Source organism: Ostrinia furnacalis, unplaced genomic scaffold (genome assembly GCF_004193835.3).
Source record: "Ostrinia furnacalis isolate ACB-3 unplaced genomic scaffold, ASM419383v2 OfSCF2102, whole genome shotgun sequence".
NCBI classification, from domain to species: domain Eukaryota; kingdom Metazoa; phylum Arthropoda; class Insecta; order Lepidoptera; family Crambidae; genus Ostrinia; species Ostrinia furnacalis.
The window spans coordinates 366887-389537 of record NW_021132341.1 but is presented as its reverse complement, the minus strand read 5'-3'; the positions used below and the strand labels follow the sequence as shown (position 1 = coordinate 389537).

Genomic DNA, 22651 nt, shown 5'->3' with positions numbered 1-22651 from the left:
CTGACCTAAGTTACTCGGCCTGCTAAGTGGCAATAATTGCTGAGGCAGACTCGATATAGGCGCGGGCGTGTCTGGCACCTCGCTGAAGTGAAGATACGCCTCTCCCACGAAAGTGTTGCTGACGCTGAACATGTCCTTGTCCTTGATAACGAACTGCATCAGACCGTCCGCTTCGCGACGCTGCTCGTGGGTGAGGGGTCTGTGGGAAAATGTTGGTTTATAGAGTTGTTGACACACTTTTCTAAATACGCTTTCCCATAGATTTTTTGCCATAAAAATGACAATGATGTTACAACTTCATCTTCGTCTCCGTCACTTACACCAATAAATTGAAAGTCAACTAAAAATAGAATTCAGAGTTAAAACTAATGAGGGTTTTCGCGAATGAAAGATCCGCTAGATGGCGGGACGTGAATGTGGAGTCTGACTGCGGCGTGATTGGTGGATTTTGACATACCTGTCAATGTCATGTCAAAAATAACCAATCATGCAGCATTTGGAACTCGCATCTACGTATTGCCACTTGGCGGATTTTTCATTCGCGAAAACCCTCATTGATATGTAGTATTCTATAAGAAGTTGTGCGTTGCTAAAATTGGTAAATCAACTAATACTAATTTTATTCTTGTTACCCGATACAATATTACGACAGTGGTTAAGTACATTGTTTTTGATGATTTTTACAATTTTAATAAATATTTGTTTTTGCAAAAAAAAATGACAAAAATAATAAACATTGTATTGTTATCGCCTACTTTTTACATAATTTACTAAATTCTGCAAAGTAATATACAGGGTGTCCCGTAATGTAACGTCAAGCCGGAACTGGGTGTTGAGGCAAGTTGTGCTGGTTATCAGAAAAATATAAAAAAAAATCTATGTGGCATATTTTAAAAATAATAGGCATTTAAAAAAAATCAAAAAATACTTTATCGTTTGGCTATTGTCACTTGAAAGGGTAAAACAGAACATTTAAGTTGAAAACCGAATTTAAAGTGTGATGCAGGAGTATAGATAGGGCATCCTATGTAGTTTTGTTGGGGCATATTATGTTACAAGATTTTTCGAAATAATGCTATTAATACTGCTAGGAAGCGTGTCTATACTGAAGGCCGAAGCAACCCTATGCTTGCTTCGGCCCGCATCTCAAAATTCTCAAACAAATATAATATAACAAGTAGCATTGTAAAATTTTTATCTAAGGGTATTTTACTGCAACTCGTCTTTATTAAAAAACTAGCTGACCCTGCGAACTTTGTTCCGCCTTAATGGCAATAAATAAGCAGACTTTTTTTTTAATTTCGAACGGGATAAAAAGTATCCTATGTCCTTCTCCTGGCTCTAAACTACCTCCCTGACAATTTTCAGCTAAATCGGTTCAGCCGTTCTTGAGTTATAAGTGGAGTAACTAACACGACTTTAATTTATATACAGGGTGTCCCGTAATGTAACGTCAAGCCGGAACTGGGTGTTGAGGCAAGTTGTGCTGGTTATCAGAAAAATATAAAAAAAAATCTATGTGGCATATTTTAAAAATAATAGGCATTTAAAAAAAATCAAAAAATTCTACTCCAGGTGACGGTCCTTTTGCTCGTGTTGCCACAAATCTTCACTTTTTCCAAATTTTTTTTTTGTTATGTAACCCTGAATAATGCTTCTCTAAATTGTTATCAAAATTACAAAACCAGCTGCTCCAGCTTGGATGAAAAAAATACATTATTCCCAAAAAAAATTTCAAAATAAAAATTTTGCCTAGTTTAAACTGACTGTACTGAAAAAAAAATGTACTACGCGAGTGTGGCAAGTGACGTCATAATTTGGCGCATTTAGTAAGGATTCCAAAATGGTATAACACTTGGTAAATTTTTGCTGTAATTGTCGACAATTTTTGGTTTTTTGGAAATAGTCCCGTTTTTAACTTTATTTACCTTGGTTAAAAATTATTATTCTAATGTGCCCAAAATTCAAGTTTCTGTGACTGACTACCGTACAGTCAGTCACAGAAACTTTTGTCACCATGACAGTAATTAGTAGTTGACATACTGTGACAAAAGTCACCCGTGCGCGCGCGCCTTTACTACCTGCTCTGCCTGCACTTGTACTTGGTAACAGGGATAATAAGGATATGAAGTTTCGGTTATGGATACGGTTACGGATATTAGAATAATATTATACCGGTTTCGGTTACGGTCACGGATATGAAATCATTTCAGATTATCCGAAAGTCTCGGATAATTTCGGTTACGGAATTATTAGAATTTCAAAAATGTAGGTATAGGTAATACAAATAGCAAGATGCTGCGTGAGCGTGACCCACATAGCTACTTTATGTACCAACTAAGACGACACCTATGTATGATAAAAGTAAAACAGGCTGGCATATTAGATGGTGCCAGCGAATGCCAGACAAGTTGGTAACAAATATTAAGATTTACAATTCCAAGACGGGCCACAGACCGCAAACTGCAAAACTATGAAATCGGCAGCGCGGCATTGCAGCTGCGGCGTTTATACTGCAAATGGCAATGCCAGATTTTGTATGGAAAGTGGCGTCTTTTTTTTTTCGCGCGGCCATCGACCAAACTTTGTTTTTTGATTACAAAATAGTGTAATAAACCAAACTTACTATGACATGTATACCTCTAAACTCAGTCTGAACTGAGTTACGAGCATTAGAAGTTTGATGATTTTCATACTAGATTTGCTTTTTGTGCGCAAGTTTTGTAAGAAATTGCAACAAAATATTGCGCAATTTTTTTATTGCGCTGATTTTGCTCCATACTGATGTCTGGAGCCTTTAATGGATGGTATTGTTTGTTTACACATACAATCTCACTATTTTGTTGCAATTTCTTACAAAACTTTGCGCGCAAAAAGCAAATCTAGTATGAAAATCATCAAACTTCTAATGCTCGTAACTCAGTTCAGACTGAGTTTAGAGGTATACATGTCATAGTAAGTTTGGTTTATTACACTATTTTGTAATCAAAAAACAAAGTTTGGTCGATGGCCGCGCGAAAAAAAAAAGACGCCAATTTCCGGCATTGTCTTTTCATAGAGTTTTGCAGTTTGGCCTTTATCCGAAACTATACGTAACTTTTGAATCAGTTTCGGTTACGGTTATGGACATTTTTTTATTTCGGATATCCGATAGTTTCGGTTACGGTTACGGATATCCATAACATCCCTGCTTGGTAAGATGGCCCTCTCTGTCCCGCTCATACCTTTTAAAATGGCTTCTCGACCTCACTTAAGCCAGAAACTTAAATTTTGGGCACATTAGAATAATATTTTTAACCAAGGTAGATAAAGTTAAAAACGGGATTATTTCCAATAAACAAAAATTGTCGACAATTACAGCAAGATTTTACAAAGTGTTATACCATTTTGGAATCCTTACTAAATGCGCCAAATTATGACGTCACTTGCCACACTCGCGTAGTACATTTTTTTTTCAGTACAGTCAGTTTAAACTAGGCAAAATTTTTATTTTCATATTTTTTTTTGGGAATAATGTATTTTTTTCATCCAAGTTGGAGCAGCTGGTTTGTAATTTTGATAACAATTTAGAGAAGCATTATTCAGGGTTACATAACAAAAAAAAATTTGGAAAAAGTGAAGATTTGTGGCAACACGAGTAAAAAGACCGTCACCTGGAGTAGAATTTTTTGATTTTTTTTAAATGCCTATTATTTTTAAAATATGCCACATAGATTTTTTTTATATTTTTCTGATAACCAGCACAACTTGTCTCAACACCCAGTTCCGGCTTGACGTTACATTACGGGACACCCTGTATATAAAAACAATTTGCAATAAGTTATTAAAGATAATATAACATGCAATCAAGTGATACTCACATAATAAACATCTCATCGTAGAGCGGGAAGAGATTCTTGTTGTGTGTTTGTGTTTTCGGCTTCACTACATTCGCAAACGAGTCTTCCGGCAGTAAGGAAACTCGGACGTAGGAATCGCAGAGACCTAAAATGAATATTAAACTCATAATAAACACATACCTATCAAATATTGTCAAAAACACAGGTCAAAACTAATTATCCTTTAAAAATCCCTGCTAAAGTCTGTGCCACGGACTCTTTAGTCGCGCGACACTGGCCACTAAGAAAATTTTGAACGACTAATTTTGTTTTTCTTTTGTTTTTTCTAATCTCGACTATACCGAACAAACAATTATTATTATTACGAACGACACAACATTTTGGGAACATCGAGCAATAATAAGTAAGGCAATCTATACTACTAATAAATCTGTAGAGAGGTCAATTCTGTACATGAAATATATTTTCAAAATAACTATCAAGGGGTGATTAGTGATCGATACTGATGCCAAAAATGCAATCAGTAAAATGTTTTACTCGACGGATTTTAACGAAACTTGGTACAATTATTCTTCATACTCCTGGGCAGGTTATAGTATACTTAGAAATTCCCACGGGAACGAGAATTAGCGGAAAATTCCTTTTGTATGAAAAATCTAAACCGCGTAAGATAGATGAAGGGGGTAAAACGGGATCCACGCGTACGAAGTCGCGTGCGGCCGCTAGTACACACTATAGGTATTTTTATTTACTTATTTATACTAGACATACCATTAGAATCCGCAGGCGTTAAATTCCTCGCGTTCATGATCTCAATTTTCAAATTATCCTCAATGAACTGCGCTCTCACAGTCAACATGCCCATCTTGGGTTCAGTGATCGCCTGTTGCTCCTGCCACCTTTCTAGGTAGTACTGATGAATCAGTTCTCTAGTCTCCATACCGTTCAGCTTCAACAAATACTCCACCTTCTTCAAAGTGTCGTCTTTCTCAATCTCCTTGTTATCTTGACGGAACGATTGGATCATAATGTTCAAACACTCGTGGAGATTTGAAAAGAAACTTGGTGGACGGCGTTTCTGTAAAATTAAGGTTTTATAAGGACAAGGAAAAGTAGACTTTATTGCCATCACCACAATGCTTAGACAAACTCAAGGTCAGATAGAAACAGGGAGATAGTGCTTATTAATTCGAGGAGAAATATCAACAATACTAAGTGAGAGAAGTTTTATAATACAAACAAGATCTCAAGAAATAATACAATGTTACTCTGAAAGATTTTAGTGCTATAAAATACCACCACCGTTTTAATTCATTATTGTTTAGTTAATTAGAAGTTAATGAATAAATTAGGTATATCAACGAGATAATAACAATGAAGTTAATTTTAAAATGAAATGTCCTTTCAATGTCGATCTCTCTGTTTCTGTATATAGGAACCACCACCAAACATGCTATGTACTGTATGTAGGTATTTAAGTTTAATTCGTAGCTTTTGTTTCTACTTTATAATGTAGACATGCGTAGCATGCAATGCATGTGTCGAAATGGAATAGCTATAAATATAATAATGCATAATGGACACTAGCCGACTTTTCTGCTCTTCAGATAACCCCTATGGGGATTTAGGACTTAAATAGGTACATAAGGCCATTCATATCTAAAAAGCCGTATTATAAAACAAGCATTATAAAGATAATGTTTTCGAAAAAGGTGTATTGACAACCTTTAAGTATATTTTGATTCTTTATATGTATAGACTCGACAAGTAACCTCCTGTTTTTTAAAACAAGTGACGGAGGCATAAATAGATAATGCTTAAAACCGTATAACGGAAATTTCAATAGGAATGCTAGGATCAAAGCTAAATAGAAATAATCCTGACTAATATAAAACACTTCAAGATTTAACCAAACTAGTGGAGAGTTCGCTTGTTAAAACTCTTTCCCTCTCTCGCGTTTATTATTATGAATAATAAATAAACTCGTATATTTTATAACAAGGCCCTAAATTCGTATAACATTCAACAAAAATCGCACATGCCGCTCATCTTCTATACGACAACACAAAACATGACAACTTTTGGACATTTTCTAACAATCATGGAAGCTCTAACAATCATATTTCGGGAAGTTTTAACTCGGCAACATCAATTATAGCGCAAATATGAGATCGATTTAATAATATAACTGTGCGTCTATTTTTATTGTGCTTTTAAGGAAAATTCACAAATAAATGCTACAGAATAAGTTACTAAAAGTAAATATGTAATTATAAAATCTAGTTACTGATTATCACATAATTATTGATAGCAATTATGCTATCTAGAAAATCCAAAAGAAATACGATCAATTCATGTAAACTAATTATTAAATTATTTAGTTCAATTCTGTTGGCAATAAATTGCAAAATATAATATAACCAATAATTTTATAGTTTTTGTAAGTAACCTAGTGTCGCTATATTAAAGTTGCCGAGTTATAAACATATAACATATAATATATAACACAATAACATAACAAATATGCAAGGTGCTATCAGTGTGTGTTTTACCGCACGCTCTAAGTGGACGGCGTCCGTTTTGCTCAAGCGCCGCGGGTCGATATAGCGTGATATCTTTTGTCTTCGGCGCTAATAAACAATAAATTATATTACTATTGTTCTATAAACAAAACATAAACAAATAACTATAAATAAAACTTTTTAATTGTTAAAAACAATATAATTTTGTGACAGTGCGCACTTCTAAGTAATATTGCAGTAGCGTGCGTATATGCTATATTATTTACCCGAAAATATACATAGCTGGGAGATACTTTGTTTTTGCCAAAATATCTACGCCTAATAAAGCTGATACGGTCGGAGAGTGTCTCTTTCTACAAACGAAATTAGTTATTAGTAATAAGTTAGTCTTCATGTGTTAAGTTAAAGAATTCAGTGAAAATACTTTTACCCAATATAGCCTACGTAGAGAAACATCAAAATACAAGTATACAGGGTGGAAACGATAAGTGATCTCACTCGATTATTTCTAAACTATACAAGATATCGAAAAACTGGTTACTGATCCTGAAAGTGCTTCACGAGCTCTTTCAAACGGTATCAGTAATAGGTTACAGAATTAACTGGATCTATTCGAAAATTCAATGTTTTCAGCCTCCATACTAAATGTATGCCAGCCACACAATATTAGAAGTGTTAATTTTTTTATCTATACTAATATTATAAAGCTGAAGAGTTTGTTTGTTTGTTTGTTTGTTTGTTTGTTTGGTTGAACGCGCTAATCTCAGGAACTACTGGACCGATTTGAAAAATTCTTTTTGTGTTGGATAGCCCGTTAGTTCCTGAAGGCTTTAGGCTATTTATCATCACGCTAAGACCAATAGGAGCGGAGCACCAATCAAGAATATTTCAAATCAGTGATTTTTTTCGTTTTGAGAGCTGACGCTGCGTAAACGGTTAAAGTTTCGCAAAAATCATGTATGACAGGATTGTTCCCCTTTAAAAGTTCTTTAAAAAAGTCCGCGGTAGCATATGTCTATCTTTTAAGGTTGGCTCATAGTAACCATTTTTATGCAAAAAAAATCTGTTTTAAAATAATGCATTATTTGCGAAGGTGTTTTTATAAACATGATATTAATCCTTATCCAAATAAATAAATTATTCACCACAAGTATTTAATTTTAAACATTCTTGCCCTTTACACCATTCGATTTCAATAAATATCTTAGGAGATATCGCAGTTTTAAAATCACATCGCAGCAAAATAATGATCAAGTACTACGCGCGCTACTGATGGATCAATGCACAGCCTAAACCGCTGATCGTAAAGACCTGAAACTTGGACGGTGTGTTCTTTGTATGACGTAAGCATCTGATAAGAAAGGATTTTCCAAAATTCTACCCCTAAGGAGGTAAAAAGGAGGGGCAAAGTTTGTATGAAATAACGAGATTCCTTCGTCCAATCTACTTAAAATTTTGCATAAGCATTCTATAACAGAATTAATGGAAGACGTGTTTCGTATTTTAGTGAAATGCACCCCCTAACTATGTTAAAAAGGGGTAGAAAGTTATTTTAGTGGTGATTTGCTTCAAAGTTGATATTAATTACTCATTAGTGCATTTTTTTACAATCATGACGTCATGTTAACGACTACCATACTCTAGGGGCCTCCACTTAACCTCGGAGTGGGTGCCCGCTGCGTGCGCTCGCCCAACAATGCATAGTAATGCATGAAAGTCATGCCGCGGGCACCTGCTTGCGCTGTATACATAAACTCATTTTCGCGCGAGAGTTTTGGCGGAGGCCCTTGAGGTAGTGGGAGTAGTCTTGAGGAAAAGCTCCTTCTCCCACGGCCAGTGGCATGCTGGAAGCTTGGTGATTCTAGCACCCGTAGGAAAATATAAAAAAAAGTTTACCAATAATACTGCGGTAGGTGTAGTTTTCGATTTCGTTGTAAAAAAATAATACCACCGAGTAACTTTCACCGGATCAAAGGCCGAGCTGCATATTCATAAAATATAAGAAAAAATATTTTCATGTTTATTTAACCTGATTTTTATATTTTAAAAGTATTCAAACATTTAGATAATAACGTTAAAACATTTAAAAATAATCGTATGAGAACGTTTTCGACTTCTCCACGGACGAAGTCGCGGGCAAAAGCTATTTGTAAAATAATTAGACTAAATTATTAAAAGTGCCTACCCAAAGTCATTATTCCACGCGGACGAAGTCGCGGGCACAGCTAGTTTAATTATAAACACTTAAAATTAACTCGTAAATTGCATTCTTATTTAAAATTATTCATGGAAAACTTTGGTTTTAGGTTTTACTTGCTATAACTTTATCAGGACATGAGTGCCATGACAGTGGCAGTACTTAATGTATGGAAGCTGGAAACATTGAATTTTCGGATATATCCAGTTTATTTTGTAACTTATTATTGGTACCGTTGGATAGAGCTCATGAAGCACTGTCAGGATCAGTAACCAGTTTTTGGATATCTCGTATAGTTTTTGATATTATGTGGTTTTACTAAAAGTATGGAAGCTGGAAACATTGAATTTTCGGATAGATCTAGTTTATTTTGTAAACTATTATTATACCGTTGGATAGAGCTTGTGTAGGACTTTCAGGATCAGTAACCAGTTTTTGGATATCTTGTATAGTTTAGAAATAATCGAGTGAGATCACTTATCGTTTCCACCCTGTATTAACTATATACCTACATCTACAGTTAACTACTAAACCCAAAATCCACTGAATCCCATAATAAAAGTGTATCGAATAATAGTTATCATGATACGATTGTTATCACTATGCAAGTTACACGCTGTTAATTTGTTAATACAAAACTGTTTTTTACGTGTACTTAACACACATACCTCTCTGTTGAGTTGGATGAGATCATACAATACGTCGCCAAGTTGTTTCCACACGATTTCTAAGGTTCTGGAGAAGTTTTCGTTGTTTAAATGCTGGTAAAGAGTATCGAGGTTTGCTTCGAGGTAGCGCATGACGCGGTCCATGCTGGAACAGTCTTGGTGGAGCAGTTCAGCCCCTTCTACTAGGAAACGTTTTATTGATGGCATCATCTGAAACATCACAATTAATTTATTTTGTGCTATAGTTAAAGCTACAACGCACAGAGCATGGAATATGGCGATTCCATGCTCTGTGCTACAACGCAATAAAAGTAAAAATTATCGATAGTTTGGCTTATGATACTTAATTGGAAGACAAATTAAATGTAACTAAATTAGGAAAAGAATTAAAAAGCCATAAAAAATACGTACCCTTTTAACCATTTCCTGTAGCAGATCTACAATTTTGTTATTTACAGTGTCTATTGCATTAGCCATCACATTCTGTAACGTTTGCTTACATCTGAAAAATAAAATAATTTCTTACTTTTAAAATCATTGTAATTAGTGTTGAATGTGTAATTCCGAGGAACATAGCAGAAACGATAAAACTTTTCATATAAACGCGCAATAAGAGCAACAATTGTAGAGCAACTACTTTTATGCGTCGGTGTATTTTATCGCCATTGACAATGCCAGAGCCTTCATATTGTAGGTGTAGACAAAAGAAATCTATGACTTAATTATTATTCTGGGCTACCTAAATAAACTCCGACAACTCAGACAAAAGCGAATATCCTTTGTCGGAGTAGTGTAGTGTCGAAGTAAAGCCATGTCGATATTCAGTAGTGTCGGAGTAACATAATGTCGAAGTAATTTTGTCGGAGTTTACTTAGGTAGGTAGCCATTATTCTGTACATTTTATAATAACAAATTAGTAAATATCTGACCTTTGCGCCTCAATAGGAGATTTCGCCTCGCACATCTTGTGTATAATCTCCTCCATGCCCAACTCCTGGACAAACGGCTCCAAACTCTGCCGCACGTAATCTATGTTGTTTATGGCCACGCACCACTCGGTGGTCACCTCGAAGCGCTCTTCGTAAACTGTGGTCACAGTGCCAATGTCGCTAACGCGCTTCTCCATTTTGTCCGCGTATGTTACGCAGCAACGGCAGATGTCCTGTGAGAATGGATTATGAATTGACACTATCCTTTAACACTGATTGGGGTTGGTTTATATTATAAGTCAGACAGAGCTGTTATAAGTCTTAAAAAGGATTAAAAGCATACAACAATCAGAAATTTATTGGATTCTACCGATGAAACTTTAATATTGATAATATCGCAATACGCTATACAAAAAATCTTTTGTTTTCAGTCAGTGGCATTGAAATGCTCTTGCAATTGGAGCTAATGGAGTATTTGAACTATGGAACCCTAAAAAGTAGCTTAAAGAAGATGATATTTATTTATTTTATTTATTTATTTTAATTATATGGGACCATTACAACATATTTCACTGGACATTGACACGATTAACGTCTTTCATTTGTTTACAATACATGACCACTGGTCTGTCTTTACTGGGAGTCTTTTACACAGAACACTTAAAATACAGAGATACTACTCACATCAATGATTTTAGCTACAAAAGTATAGCAGCCTTCCACGTCAGGCCACGCCAGCTGTTGCCAGAATATCTTGATCTGGTAGAATATAGCCAGCGTGTCCACTCCTGAACTGCTATACTTGACGTTGGTGTCCACTTGAACCAAGTTGTCCAAATCCACGGCTTTCTCGACGCGGGTCTTGGCTTTCTCTGCAGCTATCTCCAGCCACTTGGCAACGCCTCCAAAGAACCATGAGTGGAACTGGGATATGGAGTAGTTACTCCATTCTGTCTCGTTTAGACCTTGTCCTAAGCTGTAATTGAAAATGGCCATAGAAAATTTATGTGATATAATCGAGTTAAGAACGCTCAGAAGTTGTAACAGGAGCTATTTTTGGTCAACAAAAATGAACTTCACGATTCTATTCTACCGCGATACAAGCCCAGCCTAATACATTAATAATAATTGCCTGTTAAAGTTTTGCTGGCAATAAAATGTCTTTTTACTTTACAGAAAACAGGTTTAGTCACCTGGCCCGTTTTCACTATCAATCCCCAAATTTTTATTAACCCCTATGGTAACACATGGACTTTTTTCATATGATGGAATGGATGGATGAGGTGAAAACGGGCTTGACTATCTTCTCGAGTGCCTACGGAAACTTAATATAGTATACAATGAATACTTACGTTAAAAACCTCTGCAACGTCAAATACAGCTCAAAGAGCGTAGTGCCCATCGCCATTGATTCCGTCTCGCTGTTTCCATTATCCCCTCCAGCTAAATGCACACTACTGGTCGAGCCAATCTTCACCCGAGCCAAACTCTCGCACACTTGTATGACCTCAGGCTCTACTAACGATGATATCTTGTTCTCGTATAGACCGTACAACGACTTCGAATATGGGAACGACATTACTCTGGAAAAAAACAGTCAATTTAATTAATAAATCAATATCAAAGCTCGTCTCAATAAGTCACAACGACTTTCTTAAAACACTGGATTTAAGTTGCTGCTAAATAATCGTAACTTGTACCAATTACTTTATGTCGAACAAAACCATAATTTTGGCAAAAATATGTGCTTATGTGGACGAGACAATTTTTTAAATTAAATATTGATAAAGAAATTGAATTACTTACTCAACAAATACTCTATCATAGTATTCGACTGCTCGCTGCAGATCAGACCGCACTAACTGTATTACTCTAATAAGATGCTGAAGCCTGGAATCCTCCGTCTTGTCTTTGCACTCATTATTGTCCAGTATATGAACAAACCAGTCCGAAGCGCCTTGAATGACTGCTTGGTTCAACACCTCATGGATGGTCAACTTTTGGCCTTCTCTCAACCACCCATACAACGTGGAAGGAAATAAATCGACGGTCTCTGGCTGGTCCAATACTGATAGTTTGTACAGAATCTTCAGCACTTCTCTGAGCGTTTTCATCACAGTTTTGTCGCCGGCAGTCTTTTTCCTCAGTTTCCTGATGTGGCTGTAACAGGTTGGGAGTAGCTTCTTGGCGCCGTCCCAGAAAAGCTTTCCATCCTCTTCACTGACGAGCCCTGTGTGAAATTGATACACCACTTAGAACGCAATCACGTTAGGTAGTTCTAATATCTAATGTATTGGTATGTGGTTACGATGACCTCTTTGAACTTTGCCAGCTCATAAATGAAAGATCGTTGGCTCATAATAAAACTCATTTTTCCATTGCCTAAAAGAGTCTCCACTATGTACTTAAAGCTGTTGTCCAATAAAATAAAACGCAGATATGCTCGAATATGCTCGCTTGTATGATTGATAGATAGATAAAAGGTTTATTTGCAAAACACACTGACACGCAATAAGCAAAAAGTAAGAGTAACAAACACAGGAGTGTCAGAAAAATAACGGGACTATTCCCACCTCTCGTTCCTACCGCTGCAACTCCTGTGTAGCCAGGATCTACAGCTTGACAGCTATAAAAACGCAACCAATGAAGGTCAAGTTTATCCCGGCGAAAAATAGTGACTCCTCCGCTAATGTGCCGCAGCGATGCAAAAAAGCAGAAGCTGCAGTATGAAGCACTCACCAGACTGCAACGGCTTGGTCAGCTTATCCAACAGCTGGTTGAACAGCGCGAAACTGAGCGGGTGGTCAGGTGTGACTGCGCAGAACACGCTCCACTGCGCGAGACAGTTGTCGGTTGGCGTGAGACCGCTCTGAGCGGCATGCTGTGTGAGGATCGCTTCGGCCGGCGCGCTGAAGTTGCCGCACCACCAGAATGGCGCCACCTGGAGTTTAATTTGAAAATGACATCAGTTTTATTTGTGTTTAGTCATTGTTGCAACGGTATCTCTAGGAGATTTAAATGTATTTTTTAACATCTTCGGATCGAACACAATAATAATAATTTATAGTCCAATGCGGGCATGAAGTCATTTGCTAAATAAAAACAACAAATGTTGAGATAAAAGTTGTTTTCGCGTGTCTTTAACAACTCCGCAGAATTAAACGTACTTTTGGATCTTTACTGCATCTTGAAGTAAAGATTAAAATTGTGCATTTGTTTTCTGAAAAATATCTGATTCAACTATGTAATCATCACTATTTATTTGTGCAATTGCATCAGCGCTATTAATATCATCTTCACAACCCACACCAGTTGGCAGTCGTGTATCCAGGAACAATGAATATTATCTTGGAGTCAAATGTCTCTAAAATGTTTATTTACATAATGCAAACAAATACATATCGGAATCGAGCCCACTACTGACCACTTATAGATAAGATCAAGGACATGAGATGATTAGAGGCAATCAGATATCTTATAACTCAAAATCAGTAGCTTGTAACTTCTCAGCACAATTTATCTACTGCTCACCTTAACACAAAACTAATGTCCGCCACATGATATTAAAGTTATAAATACACCTTAAGGTAAATCTACTTCGAGGTATTTATGTAGCTCATTAAAAATCATCATCAGGTCATTCAGTCTGTCTGTAAATGAACCCACGAGTGAAACATACCCTAATTTACTAGAAGCAAATGGGAGATAATATCGAATGGTGAGATTTTGGATAAAAATACAGTTAGTTTTGATAAAAAAGTGCACTTGAAAATAAGTGAAACTAGACCATTTTGATCTAAGAAAAAAATGACAAAAAATAGATGAGATTGTTTTTTAATTTTTTTTAGAATTAACTTTTGAACTAAGAGGTATTCCTAATGAAATAAAAACAGTAATAATGCTAGATAACATATCATTACCTTCGAGCTCTCCAGCTCATGCAGCAGCAGTATCCTCAGCAGATGTCGGTGTTCCTGTGCTGCCACTTGCGAGTTCTTCTCGGAGGAGAAGTTCAGGCGCACTTTGACCACTCCCTGGCGACGTAACTTGCTCTTCTTGCTCAAGTTGAACCACATTGTCATGCCGCCGGCCGGGATGGACTGGGGAAAGATTATTTCAAATATTGATCAATGAACTTTCTATCTATCATCATAATTTTAGTACTTTCTTTGTAATTTTATTGTAGTACTTTCTATCATCATCAGCTCATTTGGTGTCCATTGCAACAGAACGTTCCTCTATTATATTTACTACACTCCTCACACTGGCCAACCAAGCCCAACCTGTTTGGTTGAGGATTGGGGAGGCCTGATGTTTTACATGTGCCTATTTTGCGTGGTGTACAATAAAGTTTATTCTATCTATCGATCGCTGAAAGCGTAGCTCTATAAACAATTCAATAAGTAAATAACTATAAATAGCTTAATTAAGATTCTTCCCGTTCATTAATATCCTTGAATTTTACAAAACTGCAAATCATTAGATGATATTCATACGGTCATCGTTCATATATAAGCAATAGTTTGAACTAAGACCGGCCCACTGATATTGGACTCAGAATTTAATCCACTAGAATACATTTTTCACGGCTTTATCTTCGTGAGTGATAACATTATCTATCTTATTATCTAAGTAGAAGTTTCTAAAATAACAGAAGCTTGAATACTGTAGCAAAGCGGATTGATATAAGATACATACTTGCAGGGTATTTGTATACTTGCAGACTACTTGTGAACTATTAGTCTCAGTGCGCGACACTTCGGCAATCACAGAACAGCGGACGGAGGTCCCCTATTAGTATTTCCACGTCCTTTCATTGTGAGGACACAATACAGAATACATATAAGGGGCAATCCCAACTCTCGTTCCCACAAATAAAACCCTTCGACCTATTCACACATGCCCGCCGAATATATGAATCAGACCGGGTAGTCCCCCGAAGAGTGATACTAAAACCCGCAATTAAATTAAAAGCAAATTAATACATCGTAATTTAGGTTTGACTGACCTCTTAAAATAACCTAACCACAAGCAAAATATAATTATACCTACTACATTAAAATCCATAAAACAATAATTACGTAAGTAATGTTGATAATATTGAGCATTTTGTATTATACCAGCAATAACAAAATCGTTAAAAAACTGATGTTCTATGCAAAACAAGCTGTGTTCCAATAACACAATTTTTAAGTACCTAGTACCTAAACAAAGGATACATAGTGAGCTTTTTGGATGAGCTTAGCGAGCTAGGAAGCGACATAGCCCGACGGATAAGCAAGCTGAAGTGGCAACGGACAGGGCACATAGTACGCAGAACTGACGGCCGATGGGGCAAGATTCTAGAGTGGAGGCCGCTTACCGGAAAACGCAGCGTGGAACGTCCACCCACAAGGTGGAACGTCCACCCACAAGGTGGACCGACGACATCATAAAGTTAGCAAGAAGGCGCTGGACGCAGGCCGCTACCAACCGGGCAACATGGAAAGCATTGGGGGAGGCCTATGTTCAGCAGTGGACGTCCTATGGCTGAGATGATGATGATGAACCTACCTTTAGCGGTATATTTGACGTGCCGATAAGCTCATTGTCGTGTTTCCCAGTGGATGCCGTGATGGCAATCTCCTTCATCAGTTTCCGAAGACCCTTCACACCTTTGACTTCGAATATCTTCGTCATTTTCTCCTTCACCGTCTCAGCAGGATCGAAGTCCCTGGAATAAACAGACGCACGGTTTTTTATGTTCGAAAAATGTAATAAGAATCCCTAATACTTTAGTTAGATAATAGATAAAAATTGAATGAGAAATATTAGAGATATGACAATTTAAAATAATACTATAGTCATAAACTTCAAGTCTTTAATTAATTGCAATGTGTGTTTTAAATAATGTTCGATTTTATTAGTTGCGTAATGCAATAATTGATAACTTTGTCTCTCACAATTCGTGAGTCACAAGTATGTTGTAATACTAAGTACATTATCAATTGCTAAATATCCTCAACAAATGTTTAGTTACAAATAGTATTGAATCTCAGTTAGTGCCCAGAAACAGCTAAATCGAGTAAAATATAACAAACTCACCAAACTTCTAAACAAAGCGAGTCTTCGTGTAGGTTTCCGGGCATCGGTCTGCAACAAATACGTCCTGTTTAAATGTATGCTACAAATATGTTAGTATACAATATTACATTACTTTAACAAGGCCGAACTCTCCCTACTGCCAAGAGCAAGACCTGAGGCTAATGCAGTCGTAAACGGTGAACTTTACGATTGCTTCCATACAATGAGCGAGCGTACTCTAACAATATTTTCGCATAAACTCTACACTGTGTACTAAACGAAAGTATTTCCGATACATTACTAAGTAACAGACTCGAAATAGATAAAACTGACCTTTTTTATAGGCCTACATAGTATTCTTGTAGACTTCATTTCACTCTTGAATAAGTTGAGTAAGCGAATTAAAATAGTCATTACAAAACTCTACTACATGCGACATGAAGAAAACAGATAATACAATACTTACAAAGAAAAATGCTCCTCCCATAACGGATTGAGGGTTCCTGACTTCACCGAAGTGTTGTACCTATGCGATGAATTTGACATCAGATATATCGTGACGAACGGATCGCTGAGACCATTGGGGTCTTTGGGCACGAGGTCTTTCGCTTCTATGACTTCCACATTCAGCATAAGTTCCGGAGGCTCCTTCGCCTCCGCCTGAGTCAGCAGTTCTGTGTGTTTATCGTTCGATATCTTGAAAGCTTCTTGGACGTATGACAACATCGCCTGCTCACCCACCTCGCACCCTACGTCACATCCCCCGACATTGTGCAAAATCTCATACAATACCTCAAGGTAGAGCTCATCAATCTGAAATTAAACAGAAATAATTTGAACCAGGTATTTTCACACCTGAGCTTCGGAGTAGCGTAAACACAACACTATTTTTAAAACTACCTATGTGGGAATAAGCACTTAGGATTACACTGGCATCAATTAGAAATATTTACACGACGAAACTAATGGTTTATTTTCAATTATAGCGCGGGTTTATAAGAAAGTTTCAAAATAGTTAACACATACCGAAGATTCATAAAAGTAATACAATTTCATTAACTATTATTTGACTTAAATATTGAAACGCAAATGAAATGCTTTACTGAACTAGTGCAGTGAATTCGATGTAATAAGCCCAGAGGGCGGGTGAAGTTGGTAACCAAGGTACCACCGGAACAAACCATGGCCAAACACGCGACCAATTCGGACTGTCATGTCGCGAGGAGCCCACGGTACAACTACCCACCCTCGCTAAAACGGCAGGGTTACTGCGCCGCCGTGGGAAGCTTATTGATCACTCAAAAGCTTGGTGGTGTTTTCGATTACCCGTTCCAGTGAATAGTCTAGCTCTATATTACGATACTAGAGTCTAGCTCTGTATTAGATCAACGGAGCGAGGAACGAGGGAACACATATTTAAATCGTATCAAAACTTCCCCGAACTGGGCTAATGAGTCATCTTCGAAAGACAATGGTGTGGGAATAACACTTAAAGTGGTGACCACTGAACCAAAAAACGGCCCGTTATCATTTCTCGACCGACATAAAGGTACACTACTTATACTTCACTTGACTTTTGAATGAACTATTAAATTCAAATATGCTGTATAAACATAACACTAAATACAAATTCTAACACTTATTAAACTACAAAAAAACATACGAACAGTCATAGACTGTATGATGAGGCTGGTCTGCCGGTCCAGTAACTCTTTCTTTACGCCCCTGAACTTAGTCCGAAGTGTCCCCGTGCCGTTCATCTTGACTTTAATTCACTGAACTGTTTACATAACACAACACTATCACTGTTTTATATAGTAACCACGAGTGCTATTTAACGAGGAGCGCATAAACACATGAGTGATACGAGTGGGATGAATGCTGAAACAGAAATGTGTCTGGTGGGAGCCGCCGGTGCACTGACGGTCGGAACTTGGGATTCAACTCGCTCTGAACGCCAAATTCTATTTTTGCAAGGCGCCGCTAAACGGAGACGAATGCGAACTCAACCAAGCAATAAAAAAATACTACCCAAACTTTTTCATCAGCTGTTGTCTGGAACTTCCGTTCTGTTCATAGCTACGTGTTCTCGCTAAGAATCGCCATACCTCAATACGCCCAATCAACTATACCTATCTACAGCTGATTTATTCTGGTGCATTCCCTTACTCTCTCTTTCTCGCGACCTATAAATCTTGCTCTGACGCCATTTTTTGAAGTACCTCCTAGTTATAGCCTCATAATCTCTATGCTAATGGAGAATCAGATTTACGATCTTCAATTACAGATAAAAAATCGATATTATAAAATATTATGTGAAGTTTTATTGGTTACACAAGCATTTCAGGTCATAAAATGTATTTGTGTTGACTATAAAGCTATTATATAATAAGGTCTGAAGGTTTCGTAATCAATACCATTTAAATAAATTCCCGTTATCAAAAGAAACACGACTCAACGAAAGGCGTTGAAGAGGAAAAGATGCGATAACTTGAGAGAATCGGGGAACATAACAGCCAAATATCTAATAAATTTCCTGGAAGAGGTGGTCTCATCTACTTGTCGTTGTCCAAAGTTATTCTTATTACTTATCTGTAACTTTTTTTTTCTACGACTTCGCCTTACCTGCATTACTGTGTTTCTTAGCGGGCTACTCGGTCCAATTCTTTGCCTAATTACAGTTATGGCGCTAAAAAGAGATTTTTTTAGAATTGTTTACAATATGCGCGCTGTTTTGCTCGCAGCTAACAGAATCTGCTCCACCGCAGCCAAGGTGTTGATCGATTTATTTATTTTATTAGCCACGCTATACTCGTAATTTACGTTCACTAACACGGATACTTCTCTTCTCAATACAAAACTATACAAATGAACTTGCTACCACAAACGGTACTTAATCAATGCGATAACTTTCAAACAAATCAAGATTATTAACTGTTAAAGATAAAAGTCATCAGGCATCACTTGAAAAATAATTTCAATTATGTGCAACTGCAACTCTTGATATGTAATCTAAAATCTTGAAATTATCCAATTGATAATTTAGCGGAATAGTTTAATGGATATTCTACGGAATCATACACCATTAACGTAACTATTAATGGTTAAATGAATTGTTCTTGTGTAAAACATAATGATGAAATAATAAGTAATAACGTGGAGGATTCAAGGAAGTCGTACACACCGCCATTAAGTCCTCGTTTATAATACTACATTTTGCAGATTCGACTTGAATATAAATGGAAATTTAAACCGACACGTGTTTTGATCAAATACTAAATACAAATTAGTAAAACAATAAACATTCATTGAAAAGCATAAACATTATTGGTTGAATATTATAATTTAAGTGGTCCGCTAAACGTGATCTAAATTCAGTTCGATTGCTGCTACTTATCAAACATACTGCAGTTCTTGTGCAGACATTGTATCATTTCCAGATTGTTCCAGAACAACATGTTGAGTACCCTAATGCATTTTGTCTAATACTAATCTGGATTCTATGTATAGCCTGACCAGGAACATAAAAACCCTCGCCATATTGCGGAAAAAAAATGGTACTAATTTCTTTTAATGGCAACAGTAACTGAAAACTTCATTGTCATGTCACCTTGCATGTCAGTCTATTGCTGTCAAAGTGTAAACAAACTTTATTTTAAATGTGCGCAATTGATTTTGTGAATTAAATTGCTAAAATCTTTTCATAGTCGTGAAAGAAAAGTGGTTCACAATGTGTTAAAGTATTTGTCGAAGAGAAATACTAAGGGTTCGGACAATATTTTCATTGAATAATTTTTCCGACAAGGGTGTCAAATTGACTGACATGTTTATCGTATAGTACAGTCCACTATGAAAATTAGCTGTGGTTTGTTTCAACTACCTATTTTAAAGTTTTTTGTCACTTTCTAAGTGTTGAATTTTATGGAATTGGGAAAGAAGTACCGAGTTTGAAGCGTTCATGAGCAGACATTGCAGTTGAATATTAAGTTCTGAATTTGATTATTGATGAATAATAAAATAAATCCTACTAGATCGATTGATGTTTTCATTTAATTTATTTAAACCAGGTTACCTATAATAATATTTTTTCGTTAATTCATGAAAATATCAAATTAGCCCGTAATCCTGAGTCCTGATACATAAAGTTAGCCTATTAATTTAACACAGGTACGACTGTACTCAGTGTTGCACTATCAAATGCAATTGACGCGCCTCTATGCCAGGGTTTTTATGTTCCTGGTCAGGCTATATGTATGTATATTACTGAAATATTTCAAAATAAAAGGCTCGTTCATTACTAAGATGATGGTCTAGGTACCTACGAGGGGCGGCTGAAAAGTTTTGAGCCTAAGTATCTTCAAGTGTTATTATTGACTCGCGCTAAATTTAATTAATTTGCCAATAACCTCCTTAGTATATGTACAAAGTTTCATTTCATTAGCGTCATCAGTCTTTTAGTAATTCATCCGTAAACAACATCATGTCTCAGTCATCCGCGCAATGTACGAAATTGAAGTACACAGTTGTCATAAAATACCTCAAAAAGAGGAACAAAACGCTGACGGTAACATTTGAAGAGATGTCTACAGTTTATGGGGAGTCTGGGCCTTCATTTGCCACCATGAAAGATTGGATCCGATAATTCAAGCATGGCAGGGAGTCGCTAAAAGATGACCGCAAGTCAGGGCGGCCAGATTTCGCCATTAACGAATAAAATAATGAAAATTTAAAGAATCTTGCTTTAGAGATCAGCGAATTAAGCTGTGACATATAGCTGAAGCCATAGGCATTAGCAAGGAACGTATTGGCGATATTTTTCATACTCATTTGCACATGAAATAGGGGTGCGTGCGATGGGTGCCAAAAATGCTCACGCCGTTCGACAACCAGCGTCGAGTCACAACTTCGCAGGAGTTTTAGGACATCTTTGGCCATAATCCTAACAATTTTTTTTCTCACATTGTCACTATTGATAAATAATAGATCCGGCAGTACGATCTAGAGTCAAAATAAGAGTCAATGCAGTGGATTCAAAAGGGAAAACGTCGCCGCGGAAATTCAAAGTGGAGCGATCGACACCCAAGCTCATAGCCACTATTTTTGGGATTGTGGAGGAATTTTATTCATTGACTACCTACTTAAAAAAACTACAATAAACGGGGATTATTATGCTGTACTGTTGATAAAAGTGCGTCAAGTGGTTGTTGAAATATTAAGAGGCAAACTGGCGAAAGGAAATCTGTTATTGCAAGACAATTCGCCCGCGCACACCGCGCATTTTGCATGGCTTGCCCCGGGTAAAACTGGATTTCAAGAAATTAATCACCCACCACACAGATTAGTCCGAATCCCTAGCTGTTTTGTCTAATTCTCAAATTGGAAAAAAGACCTCCAGGAACGAAGATTTTTGAGTGACAAAGAAATGAAGGCGGCATTAAAGGCTCATTTCGAAGGCAAAGATTGCGAATTTTTTTTCAGTGGGTTAAAAGCTCTTTTACACAAATGTAAGAAGTCCATTGTAGTAGAGGGAGATTAAATAGAAAAATATATTTTTTATACTTTTCTATCGGCATTTTTAATACCCTAGGCTCAAAACTTTTCAGCCGCCCCTCGTACAATCAAACCTTGTTTGTTAAAACTTTTAAACAAACTTTTTTGTACACAGTAAATAATATGTATTTAATTGGCGGTTTCAAACATTAAAGTGCAGTAATATTATTTTAAAAATAATGCATGCGATGTACGCACTGTATATTGAACGTCAAATATGTATGCCAATCGAGTTCTTTGAACCTTCTTTACAGACGAACCTTGAGTATTAAGAAGCCACTTTTAGATACAGGGGAAAGACATTGGACTGAGCGCATTCTCTAATGACGTTAGTCATTGAGATCAACCTTGGTGGGGAAGTTGACAAAATACCCGGGAAAAGTAAGAGGTGCTGGCAACCTGCCACCCGCCTGAAACATGCGAGCATTGTACGCCTACGGCCTATAGACCGGCCGTACATCGCGCACATACTTTAATCAAACGATATGTCCTTGCTATCGATGACTCTGAAGATCTACAATAGCTTTATTGAATAATAATCATATAACAGAAAACAGTCAATCGATTATTTTATAGTGTATCCCACCGGCAATTGTGACATTGGCTTGGAATAGTGCCCAAAGAGACGAAATCCCCGCCCCGGTCAGAGCAGTCGAAACGTCTCTGTTTGTGTCCCACTTTCGCGGAATTACAGCGAAATTCAATGTCTAGTTCATTTGATAAAAGATGGAAAAATGCCTACTGGCCCTTCGACTATGCGTTGCGTATTGATTATGGCCGCGATGAAAGATTCATAAAGATTACAAAGTACACTTCAGAAAACAGGGCAGAATATTAATGTTCTTTGTAAGGGCTCGCAGAGTACCATCAGCCGATCAATATG

The 22651-nt window shown here is 36.9% G+C and overlaps 1 protein-coding gene across 8 annotated transcripts in view; it reads right to left on the bottom strand.

The window, feature by feature from the left end:
- The window catches only part of stac (C2 and C2B_Munc13-like domain-containing protein staccato), a 58267-nt gene that overhangs the window by 2913 nt on the left and 32703 nt on the right, over window positions 1–22651 (bottom strand). For 4 of the 8 annotated variants that reach the window (XM_028307140.1, XM_028307139.1, XM_028307144.1 and 1 more), the window contains 15 exons: window positions 16685–17031; window positions 16240–16287; window positions 15709–15868; window positions 14076–14255; window positions 12895–13096; window positions 11962–12385; window positions 11508–11738; window positions 10840–11131; window positions 10156–10388; window positions 9638–9728; window positions 9227–9436; window positions 6392–6469; window positions 4611–4917; window positions 3861–3984; window positions 6–199 (listed from right to left, as the gene is read on the bottom strand). In XM_028307140.1, the coding sequence (XP_028162941.1) occupies window positions 6–199; window positions 3861–3984; window positions 4611–4917; window positions 6392–6469; window positions 9227–9436; window positions 9638–9728; window positions 10156–10388; window positions 10840–11131; window positions 11508–11738; window positions 11962–12385; window positions 12895–13096; window positions 14076–14255; window positions 15709–15868; window positions 16240–16287; window positions 16685–17031 (3121 nt within the window). Of the gene's footprint in view, window positions 1–5; window positions 200–3860; window positions 3985–4610; window positions 4918–6391; window positions 6470–9226; window positions 9437–9637; window positions 9729–10155; window positions 10389–10839; window positions 11132–11507; window positions 11739–11961; window positions 12386–12894; window positions 13097–14075; window positions 14256–15708; window positions 15869–16239; window positions 16288–16684; window positions 17032–17885; window positions 18134–22651 lie in introns of those variants that run through there. The other 4 variants (XM_028307143.1, XM_028307141.1, XM_028307146.1 and 1 more) reach the window with 3 other exon arrangements.